Source organism: Desmodus rotundus, chromosome 9 (genome assembly GCF_022682495.2).
Source record: "Desmodus rotundus isolate HL8 chromosome 9, HLdesRot8A.1, whole genome shotgun sequence".
NCBI lineage: Eukaryota > Metazoa > Chordata > Mammalia > Chiroptera > Phyllostomidae > Desmodus > Desmodus rotundus.
The window spans coordinates 95,302,473-95,315,064 of NC_071395.1; the positions used below are offsets into that span (position 1 = coordinate 95,302,473).

The following is a 12,592-nucleotide window of genomic DNA, read 5'->3' on the forward strand; positions in this document are numbered from 1 at the left end:
AAAAGCCTCTTGCTGGCTTCAAACTGGCCAAGTCAGTTTTGCTGGTCTTTCTGACTGCAGCAGGCTGAGGGGTGATTGGTTTCGCTCTTCTCCCTTCCTGGATGGCATTTGGTCAGCCTCCAGCCCAGTTCCCCAGCAGCCTCCAGTCCAGCAGGTTCCCACAAGAACTCTCCCCAGGGCTTCAGTGTGAGCTCAAGGCCTTCGGAGCTGTGCCACTTGGGAGCGTCCTGTGACTGGGTGGGGAGGAGGCCAGAGCAGCTGCTGCAGGAGAATTCCCCAAACAGCCCCCGAGTGTCTCTTTTTTCAGTTTTTCTTTTTGAGAAATTCCTCCTGCTCAAGCCTGCCGCTCCATACAAGGAAGGGCCTGTCCTCTCCATCACCCACCTCTCCAACTAGACCCAGGACTATCCAAGTCATGGCCCAACATGGCCAGTGCACACAGTCTCTGTGGGTGCTCACCGCCCCTGTGTGTTTGCTACTTCATCCTTATTCCCCTCCCTGTGACTTCAAGCAACCAGGTCTCTCCCAGTGCTGCTCAAACTTTGTTTGGCAGGGGAGTGAGCCATTGATGTGGCTCTCTCCTAAGAGTCCTGCAGCAGACCCAGTGCGCGCCGGGCCTGGGGCTGCAGCTGCACTGGTCCCCGTGCTGGTCCCAGGGACCTTATTGTCCTAAAGCACTCTCCTTACTGTCTGATTTTTCAACGTCCTCTGCAGTTTCTAGTCTCCTATCTTCATATATGCTGAGGTACTACTGGCTGTTCGCTCTGTTCCTCAGTAGATCAGCTAGGTGTTTCACCCGTGTGCAGGGGGAAGTGGAATCCGATCCCACCTATCTCGCTGCCATCTTAGCTCTCCCTAAAACCAAGGAAATTCTTACATACAAAACTTAAAATATTTTATACTCCTTGGGAAAATAAATTATTTCATGGTTTAATTTTGACTTATGTAAGAACATAAAAATATACTAATTACTTAATGTAATATTTAATGGACTTGTACCTTATAATGTTTAATTAGGTGGTTTGGGTAAGGGTATTTATAAGGCCTCATTCTGAGAGAATGCTTTCATTTTATATTTGATTGTCAAGATATTTTAATCTTCAAATTATGTTTACAGATCTATACTAGAAGCTGATGTAACACTTGTCCTATTTCATCCTCCTTTCCTTGATAGTCAAGGATAGTTTTACTTTAGTATTATATGTTGAACATAAACTGGATATTTTAACATATAAAATGAAATTCTGACTCTGAAGTACAAGCTTTACTTTGAGTCATTTTTAAATGCATTTGCTCTGGCTGGTGTGGCTCAGGGGACTGAGTGCAGCCTGCGAGCCAAAAGGTCGCCAGTTTGAATCCTGGTCAGGGCACATGCCTAGGTTGTGGGCCAGGTTCCCAGCTGGGGGCATGTAAGAGGCAACCAATTGATGTATCTCTCACACATAGCTGTTTCCCTCTTTTTCTCCCTTCCTAAAAATAAATAAAATCTTTTAAATGCATTATGCAAAAGAATTAAGGATTTTACAATGATAATGATTCCAAATGTGTTTCAGTATATGAACCCAGAGGTGGGATCGTAATCCATTACACTTCTAGAATACAAGTGATCACTGCTTTATGTTAATTTACATAATCCACTGCCTGTTAATAACCAGTATGTATTTTACTGGCTTCTAAAAAATCATATACTGCCATAGTTGAGTGCCAGCCTGCAAATCAAAGGGTTGCTGGTTTGATTCCCAGTCAGGGCACATGCCTGGGTTGCAGGCCAGGTCCCCAGTAGGGGGTGTGTGAGAGGCAACCACACATTGATGTTTCTCTCCTTCCCTTCCCCTCTCTAAAAAATAAATAAAAATCTTTTTTAAAAAATCACATATTAAATACATGACATGTAATATAGACTGCAAACTAACTGAACAACAATACTTCTCTTTTTCACTTAATTTTTAAAAATTAGATAGGATTTCTTTCCAAAAGAGACACTATTTTGAATAGATGGATACTACATTAGGTATTAAAACTGTATAGAAAACAGGTGCCTTTGGCTACATGAAAAATTAATGCTGAAGTCAAAAAATCAAAATCTATTGCAGGATTCGTTAAGTACAAAATGGAAAAAATTTATCTCCAGGCACTTTAGTGAGTAAATTGTGGTATGTTTGCTTACCATTGTTATGACCTATACAGCAAGTTGTGAACTACTTTTCAGTCTATTATTTAAAGAATTTCTAGATTTCAAATCATGTTTTTTATAAGCAGCACTAATTGCTGACCTTTTCTTTCATTACAAGCAAGAGTGAGACAAATATTTGGTGCAAAAACCTTAAACTGCCCTTTATTTATAGGTAATACCTGAGCAAAATGGCCCTTTTGAGTGAAAGATAAAATAAAAATCCAACCATCCTCTCTTCTTAGGGAGGTTATAGTTGGCCAGGAAATTGTATATTCCATGGAGAAGAAACGACATCTAAAAAGGTGGAGAGGCAAGAAATAACATGGTATCTTTACAGAACTGCAGTGAATCTGATTACATCAGAAAATCCAGTGAGGCTAGATTAGAGAAAAAAGAGACTAGTGGCAGGCAAATTTGTTGTGAGGGTATTAAAGTAGTCAAAGCAAACCATGGTAGAGCCAGAACTAAGCAACAGCAGTGGTCAAAAATCAAACAATTAAATTGCATAGTCACTGAAACTGTTCCCTATAGAAATATGTGTGTAATGTAGCATGAAAATTAAAAATGTATTTCATAGCTACAACCTCTCAAGTAAGTCTGTCTGGGTTCACATCCTAGTGACACCACTGAAGGTGGAAACTTGAGAAAGTTCTTTAAATTTTCTGTGTCTTGGCTTTGCATCTGCAAAACTGGCTAATAACAGAACCTAATGTCTATATTTACCTAATGGAATACTACTCGGCCATAAAAAAGAAGAAAATTTTACTCTCTGCAATGGCATGGATGGACTTGGAGAACATTATGCTAAGTGAAATAAGCCGGTCAAAGAAAAACAAGTACTGTATGATTTCACTCATACAAGGAATCTAATGAAAAAACTGAACTAACAAGCAAAATAGAGATAGACTCATAGACAGCAGGCTGAGAGTTCAGTGGGGTGGGGAAGCAAATGGGGAGGTGGAGTGATAGAGCAAGAAAAGAAAAAAAAGGGAGAAAAAACCTAATGTCAAATACTTTCTGTGAAGGATTGAAGGATTAAATGAGGTAACAAATATAAAACAGTGTCTGAACAAGTGCTTAATAAATGTAACAGCAACAGTGTACTACCAGTTCTACAATTATTATTTCAGGTGCAGACAATGCTGACCCTCTGCACATTTACATAGTTAACTAAGTCTTATAGAAAAATATATTTACCAATCCAAGATTAGAGGAGATCCTGACAAAGGGCATTTAAATGCAAGTTTTTATTTATGTTTTAAAAGACTTAAAATTATTTCTAGATACACCATAAACTTTCCACATGACATTGAAAAGTTGAAAACATTTTGTTAGGGAACCAATAGTGATGCGAAGGAAACTGGGACTCAAATCAATGGTGTAGACCAGAAGGAAGAAAGAAACATCCAACCAGAAAAGAATGAAGAAACAAGAATTCGGAAAAATGAGGAGAGGCTTAGGAACCTCCAGGATATCTTGAAACAGTCCAACATCCGAATTATAGGGGTGCCAGAAGGAGAAGAGGAAGAGCAACAAATTGAAAACTTATTTGAACAAATAATGAAGGAGAACTTCCCCAATCTGGCAAACGAAATAGACTTCCAGGAAGTCCAGGAAGCTCAGAGAGTCCCAAAGAAGCTGGACCCAAGGAGGAACACACACAGGCACATCATAATTACATTACCCAAGATGAAACAGAAGGAGAGAATCTTAGAAGCAGCAAGAGAAAAGGACACAGTTACCTACAAAGGGGTTCCCATAAGACTGTCAGCTGATTTCTCAAAAGAGACCTTATAGGCAAGAAGTATTCCAAGTCATAAAAGGCAAGGACCTACATCCAAGATTACTGTATCCAGCAAAGCTATCATTTAGAATGAAAGGGCAGATAAAGTGCTTCTCAGATAAGTTCAAGTTCAAGGAGTTCATCATCACCAAGCCATTATTATATGAAATGTTAAAGGGACTTATCTAAGAAAAAGAAGATAAAAAATATGAACAGTAAAAATGACAGCAAACTCACAGTTATTAACAACCACACCTAAAATCAAAACAAAAGAAAACTAAGCAAACAACTAGAACAGAAACAGAACCACAGAAATGGAGATCACATGGAGGGTTATCAATAGGGTATTGGGAGGAGGAGAGAGGGGGTAAAGGTACAGAGAATAAATAGCATAAATGATAGGTGGAAAACAGACAGGGGGAGGGTAAGAATAGTGTAGGAAATGTAGAAGCCAAAGAACTTATAAGTATGACCCATGGACAAGAAACTATAGGGGGGGAATGCGGGAGGGAGGGAGTGGGAAGGATGGAGTTGAGTGAAGGGGCGGAAATGGGACAACTGTAATAGCATAATCAATAAATATATCAAAAAATAAAAAATTTAAATAAAAAAATTTAAAAACACACACATTTTGTCCTTCTGTGTATAAGTGCATTATGAATAATAAGACACGTCTCTTTCAAGTAATAGAAATTGCATTTTATAGGCTGCATTAAACCAAGAGTATATGAACTAATAAATATTCAGTGTTTCCAGAAATCAAATCCCAAAATTTAGAGATCATTCCTATTGCAAAATCAGTTAATAGACTGATGTAATGACTATCAGCTCTCATATTTATGTAATTCGTTAGGCTCACAAGTTACATAATTATGTTCACAACACGATTTTTGCCCTCTTGAGTTTTAGCCTAAGAAAGACATTTATATATCACATACCTCAAACACAATTTTATAAATACTATATATCACCTTTACAGCATTACATTTTAATTTTGTTGGTTTTTTTCAATGCAAAGGTGAATATTAGCTGTAGCACAATACACTTTCCAAAAAACAGGCTTAAAAACCAACTTTAGTTTTAGTTTTTGTATTTAGATTCACAAAGTAGAAAAATGTGGATAAGAAATTACAAGGATCAAAGATCAGAAGTTTTTCCTTGTGGTAGAAGTAGGTCAAATACTTCAAATCCATAAAAGACAAGAACTGTAGGGTTCTTATAAATCATTATGGAATCACATCACCAGAAAAAAAATTATCTTTAATATTACCAGTAGATTCATTTTTTGGTTCTTTTTCTTTGATTACTTAAACCAAGATAGGAAATAGTGGACTGGTCTTCCTCGGAACTATACACCAGAAGGTAAAGTCTTAAGTGAAAAATACACACAAGGAATTAAGACTATACCCAATTTTTTAACTAGCTCATTACTCTCTACATAATATTATTATTCTTCAAACTTGTCCATAATATTGTTCACAATATTCTCCAAGAATTTATATAAGAATACTCTTAAGCCCATGAAAATGTTCATTTACAAAGTTGTAGGGTATTAATCACTAGTGAGAACTGCAAACATATTTCTGTAGCTATGTAGTTGAAAATGTTAATGAGCATAACAATAACATAAAATAGGAAGTCAAGCTCCTCTACCATTTAGAGGAGAGCAGAAGAAGAAAATTAAAAAAAGAAAAAAAGGGAAGAGAACAGTCCTACAAAAATCTGAAAAGGAAACAATCTGGTAGACTGGACAGAGAAAAACTTGAAGATTTATTCAACAAATAGTTACTGGGTACCCACTGTGAGCCAGGACCCATACAGGGTGCTAAATATCAAAAGGTGAAAAAAAATTCCTTATCTGTTGCCCTCAGTCTAGGGAAGAGACATTTAAAAACTAACACGTTTGCCCTGGCTGGTGTGGCTCAGCGAATTGAGCACCAGCCTGTGAACCAAAGGGTCACTAGTTCGATTCCCAGTCAGGGCATATGGTCACGGCACATGACTAGGTTGAGGGCCAGATCCCCAGTTGGGGGGGTGTGAGAGGCAACCACACATTGATGTTTCTCTCCCTCTCCGCCTCTCTCCCTTTCTCCCTCCCCCCCTCTCTAAAATATAAACTTAAAAGTCTTTTAAAAAATTAACACATGAATATATGTAGATGTATAAATTATTATAAGTGGGTATAAAGAAAACCCATACTAGGTGCTAAGTATAAAAAGGTGAAAAAAAAATTCCTTACCTGTTGCCCTCAGTCTAGGGAAGAGATATTTAAAAGCTAACACATGAATATATACAGATGTATAAATTATGATAAGTGGATATAAAGAAAAAGTAATGGATGTTATGAAAACCAAAAACAACACTTAACTACACTTAACTATGAGAAAAGAGATGTTTAACAGTTGAGTTGAACAGTGGGAGAGAAGGGGAAAGGCTGCTTGGGCAAATCAGACAGGACAGAGCATTGGCAGATTCTGGGAACTAAATTAAGACCACTGTGACTGAAGCATTGTAACTGAGCAAGAGCAGAGGCTGATCAAGGTGAGAGCAAATGATTGCTATATGAAAACGTGACTGACGGGAGGGAAATAAACCAGAAATAGCAGTCAAGTGTATTGCTACAGCCAGCAAAGAGCTGATGGGAGCTTGGACCAGGTTAATAAGAGTGAAAACAAAAAGAAATGGGAGACTATTTTTCTTTCATGTAGAAGTGAAATTAAAAGACCTCTTAACAAAATAATTAAAATACTCTTCCATCTTGCTTCTCTACTGTGACATGAAGAATTGCTAAAATGGTCCCGGTCCCCCAAAGATGCCACACTCTAATCACCAAAATCTATAAAGTGGGTTGTGTTATTATTATATGGCAAGTTGATTTTAAGACAGAAAGATTATCGTGGTGGATATGATCTAATCACATGAACCCTTAAAAGCAGAGAGCTTTCTTTGGTTAGCAGAAAGAGAAGTCAGAGAGATTAGAGGCATGAGAAGGACCTGGGATGTGCCATTGCTGGTTTGAAGATGGAGAACCATGTGAGAATGAATGTGGGTGGCTTCTAAGAGTGAAACGCAGGCCCTACCTGATAGCCAGAAAAAAATAAGGACCTCACACATACAACAAGAATCTAGATACTGTTAACGTAAGTGGGTTGGGAAGTGGAGTCTCCCCCTGAGCCTCCAGATAAAAGAGTTCAGCTTGGTAAATACCTTGACTTGAGACTTTATGCAGAAAAACCAGCTGAACATTCCTAGACTTCTGACCTACAGAACTGTAAAATAAATAAGTGTTGTTTTAATCCATTAAGTTTATGGTAACATGTTACACAGCAACAGAAAACTACCATCCCATTGCCCTGACAGGTATGGTTCAGCTGGTTGGGTACTGTCCCGTCAAGCAAAAGGTTGCTGGTTCGATTTCCAGTCAGGGCACATGCCTGGGTTGCAGGGTTCAGTCCCTGGTTAGGGTGCGCACAAGCGACAACCAATCGATGTTTCTCTCTTATACCAATGTTTCTCTCCCTCTCTTTCTTCCTCCCTTCCCCTCTCTTCTAAAAATAAATAAAATCTGTTTTTAAAAAACTACTACCCCATAAACTATGTGAGGAGAAATTAATGTTCAATAATCTAAATCAGGTTATTTTCTAGTCAGAGAAAGAAATCTGGGGGAAATAAATTCAGCTTGCTATTCCTCCAAAGGCTAAATAAAGATGTACTTGGTGACTGGAGTGAGAATCCATTTAAATATGACTTTGAAATTAAATGTCAAATATGTGTTAGAGAATTAAAGTTTTTATTAAGTCTAAACCTGTGCCATTCAACATTGTAGCCACTGGTCCCATGTGGCTACTAAATATCTGAAATGTGATATTCCAAATTGATATAAGTATAAAATACACAAAGGATTTTGAAAACTTGGTATAAAAATATAAAATACTCAAGAATATATTTGGATACATTGAGTGAAAAAAAATAGGTTACTGAAACTAAATTCACCTGTCTCTTCAATTTTTAAAATTTGGTTAATAGACAATTTTAAATTATATATGTGGCTCAATTATATTCCTACTAGACAGTACTGGTCTAGACTTTCAGATAAGTATCCTCTTCCAAAATACCCTAAATCAAGATCACAATCAGCTGTAAACATTCTCTTTCCAACATAGTTCAGTGACATTAATAGAACACCACTGTGTGAAAATACAAGACAAGTGGTATGGCAGTTCTAAGACTAGTGAAAACATGGAGAGAACAGATCTTTCATACAGTGATGTTGAGCAAAGTAATCAGGCAATATGAAATAAAGTACAAGTATATATAACTTCAATCTGACAATTCCACTTCCAGGTATATACCAAAGAAATCTACGAATATACACAAACATATCCAAACTATACAATTTTATTTGCAGGGCAGAGGCTGACAGCTATCAACATAAGTTTGATGTTCTATTTTCCATAGTGTAGACTAAGTGCCAGGAGAGCAACTACATTTCCTAGTACAGTTTGCTAGGAAATGTGGGCTCCAGGTAGTGCCACATGACTTGAATTCTAGTCAATGGAAAGTGAACACAAAGTGGACGTTTTTATATCTATTTAAAGGGTAAACTAGTAAAACCCTATTAGACTATGTATCAAAAGTCTCAGAGTTGAGCCTGATCTCTCTCCACTACTGCAAAGCCCCCACTGCAGTGGTGCCTCTTGAATAAAGTCTTACGATCTTCTTTTAAAATTCTTAAATAGGTCATATCTTTTAACATAGTCCCTACACAAGAAATATACTCTAAGAAAAATCAAAGGTATGCTCAAAGGATAGCCATCATGATATTCTTAGGGTAACAAAAAATTGGTGAAACCTAAAATGTTCAATAGAATTGTGATTAAATTACTGAGTATTCATTTAAAAATTGCATGGAGGCTCGCTGCTCCTCCTGTTTGACACACAGCTGTGTCTTCCTGTGCAGTGCCAGCCTCAACCCTGAGACACGACAGTGAAGGTCGGAGTGAACAGATTTAGCCATACTGGGCCCCTGATCACCAGGGCTGCTTTGTACTCTGACAAAGTGGATGTTGTCACCATCAATGATCCTTTCATTGACTTCAACTACATGGTCTACATGTTCCAGTATGATTCTACTCACAGCAAGCTCAAAGGCACAGTCAAGGCTGAGAACAGGAAGCTTGTCATCAATGGAAAGTCCATCTCCATCTTCCAGGAGCAAGATCCTGCCAACATCAAATGGGGTGATGTGGGTGCTGAATATGTTGTGGTGTCCACTGGTGTCTTCACCACCATGGAGAAGGCTGGGGCTCACTTGAAGGGTGGAGCCAAAAGGGTCATCACCTCTGCCCCTTCTGCGGATACCCCCATGTTTGTGATGGGTGTGAACCATGACAAGTATGACAACTCCATAAACACTGTCAGCAATGTCTCTTGCACCACCAACTGTTTGGACTCCCTGGCCAAGGTCATCCATGACAACTTTGGCATCGATGGAGGGACTCCACTCTTATGGGTGGTCATCACTGCCACTCATAAGACTATGGATGGCCACTCTGTCAAGCTGTGGCATGATAGCCACTGAGGGGCTGCCCAGAACATCATCCCTGCTTCCACTGGCACTTCCAAGGCTGGGGGCAAGGTCATTCCTGAGCTGAATGGGAAGCTCACTGGCATGGCCTTCTGTGTTCCCACCCCCAATGTGTCAGTTGTGGATCTGACCTGCCACGTACAGAATGCTGCCAAATACAATGAAATCAAGAAGGTAGCGAAGCAGGCATCAGAGGGTCCCCTCAAGGGCACCCTGGGCTATACTGAGGACCAGGTTGTCTCCGACAACTTTAACGGTGACACCCACTCTTCCACCTTCAATGTCAAGGATGGCATTACCCCCAATGACTACTTTGTCAAGCTCATTTCTTGGTATGACAATAAATTTGGCTACAGCAACAAAGTGGTGAACCTTATGGTCCACATGGCCTCCAAGGAATAAGGACCCCCTGGACCATCAGCTCCAGTGACAGGAAGAGAGACCCTCAGCTGCTGGGGAGTCCTTGCCCCAAATCGATCCCCCAACACACTGAGAATCTCCTGACCTCAACAGTTCCCATCCTAGACCCCCTGAATAGAGGAGGGACTTAGAAAGCCCTGCCTTGTCATGCACCCTCAATAAACTTCACTGTACCCAGCCAAAAAAAGAAAAATTGCATGGAAAAAAGAAAATTGCATGGGAGGTCAAGTGTGATGTGTAGGGGTAGATGAAAACAAGATTTGCCATAAATTGATCAAGCTGGGTGATAAGTACACTATTTTATTTTTTATATACTTTAAACTTTCTAATATAGTCCTGGCTGGCATGTGGCTCAGTGGATTGAGCACCCGCCTGCAAACCAAGGGGTTGACAGTTCGATTCCCAATCGGGGCACATGCCAATCGGTTTTACAGGCCAGGTCCCCAGTTGGGGGTGACCACACATTGATGTTTCTCTCCCTCCTTCTCCCTCCCTTCCCTTCTCTCTAAAAATAAATAAATAAAATATTTTAAAAATAAAACAAATTTTCTAATATAAAAAGTTTTAAAATGTGAGAATATAAAAATTTACATTTTAAAAAGTTTAAGAGAGTAAAAACAGTATCTTTTTTAATCTTTTAGTTCATTCATTAGAACAGCAAATTTTTTAAATTATTTTATTGTTCAATTACAGTTGTCCGCATTTACCCCCCACCACTCCCTCCCCACCCCAGACATCCCTACCCCTCTCCCCTGCCTCCATCCCCCCTTGGTTTTGTCCATGTGTCCTCTGCAGTTGTTCCTGAAAACCCCTCCCCCCTTCCTCTCATTATCCCCTCCCACCTCCCCTCTGACTGTCAGATTGTTCTTAATTTCAATGTCTCTGGTTATATTTTGCTTGCTTGTTTGTTTTGTTGATTAGGTTCCACTTAAAGGTGAGATCATATGGTATTTGTCTTTCACCACCTGGCTTATTTCACTTAGCATAATGCTCTCCAGTACCATCCATGCTGTTGTAAAGGGTAGGAGCTCCTTCTTTCTCTCTGCTGCATAGAATTCCATTGTGTAAATATACCATTGTTTTTTTTTTTTAATTGTTATTCAATTACAGTTGTATGCCTTTTCTCCCCATCCCTCCACCCCACCCCAGGTGAACCCACCTCCCTCCCCCCTCTCCCCCCTCCCCCTTGGTTTTGTCCATGTGTCCTTTAACTGGAACATAAGCAATATACCATTGTTTTTTGATCCATTCATTTACTGATGTACACTTAGGTTGCTTTCAGCACTTGGCTATTGTAAATTGTGCAGCTATGAACATTGGGGTGCATAGGTTCTTTTGGATTGGTGTTTCAGGGCTCTTAGGATATAATCCCAGCAGTGGAATTTCTGGGTCAAAAGGCAGTTCCATTTTTAGTTTTCTGAGGAAATTCCATACTGTTTTCCACAGTGGCTGTACCAATCTGCATTCCCACCAACACTGCACTAGGGCTTCCTTTTTGCCACATCCTCTTCAACACTTGTTGTTTGTTGATTTGTTTATGATGGCCATTCTCATCAGTGTGAAGTGGTATCACATTGTGGTTTTAATTTGCATCTCTCTGATGGCTAGTGGTGTTAAGCATCTTTTCATGTCTCTGGGCCCTCTGTATGTCCTTCTTGGAAGTATCTGTTCAAGTCCTTTGCCCATTTCTTAACTGGGTTGTTTGTCTTGCTGGAGTGGAGTTGTGTGAGTTCTTCATATATTTTGGAGATCAAACCCTTGTCTGAGGTATCATTGGCAAATATGTTTTCCCATATAGTTGGTTCTCTTTTCATTTTAATCCTGTTCTCTTTAGCCATGCAGAAGTGTTTTAATTTGATGAGGTCCCAATTGTTTATTCTTTCCTTTATGTCCCTTGCTCTAGGGGACATATTGGTGAACATATTGCTGCATGGAATATCTGAGATCTTCCTGCCTATGTTTTCCCCTAGGACTTTTATGGTGTCATGACTTGTACTTAAGTCTTTTATCCACCTTGAATTTATTTTTGAGTATGGTGTAAGTTGGTTATCAAATGTCTTTTTTTTACATATAGTTGTCCAGATCTCCCAACACCATTTGTTGAAGAGGCTATTTTTACTCCATTTTATGGTTATGTCCCCCTTGTCAAATATTAATTGACCATAGATACTTGGGTTTATTTCTGGTCTCTCTATTCTGTTCCATTGGTCTATGTGTCTGGAACAGCAAATATTTATTGTGTTGTATATGTGCTTATCATTACTGACCTAGGCATATGATGGCAAACATGTAGCTAATAATCTAATGCAATTGCCTCCAAACACTTGCTCCAAGCACCCTATCAACAGAGTATGTAAATATACACCCATGCATACACACACTACTCTTACTAGTAATATATTTCAGTAAATCTACTTAGTAATCCATTTTTGCTGATTTCTCATCAGATATTACATCATCTTTTTTAAAAAAAGCTAATGTAACTAAGGATGGGAGAAGTAGAGACTCTTAGTTTTTTTGTCCCTTATGCTTGCTTGCATTATAAATATAATGTTCATGCCAAGATTTCTTTGCAGGAATTTTTAAAGTCAATTGTCCATTTTATGAGGGTTAATTTTGTTAAAACCAG

The 12,592-nt window shown here is 39.0% G+C and overlaps 2 protein-coding genes across 2 annotated transcripts in view; one reads left to right on the forward strand and one right to left on the reverse strand.

Annotated features, from left to right (window-relative positions):
• The window catches only part of LOC112316500 (glyceraldehyde-3-phosphate dehydrogenase-like), a 94,766-nt gene extending 84,821 nt beyond the window's left edge, over positions 1–9,945 (forward strand). The window contains 1 exon segment of the mRNA XM_045182513.3: positions 8,945–9,945. Coding sequence (XP_045038448.3) covers positions 8,945–9,945 — 1,001 coding nt within the window.
• PPM1E (protein phosphatase, Mg2+/Mn2+ dependent 1E) overlaps positions 1–12,592 on the reverse strand; it is a 135,525-nt gene that overhangs the window by 116,556 nt on the left and 6,377 nt on the right. The gene's annotated exons all lie outside the window — the stretch shown is intronic.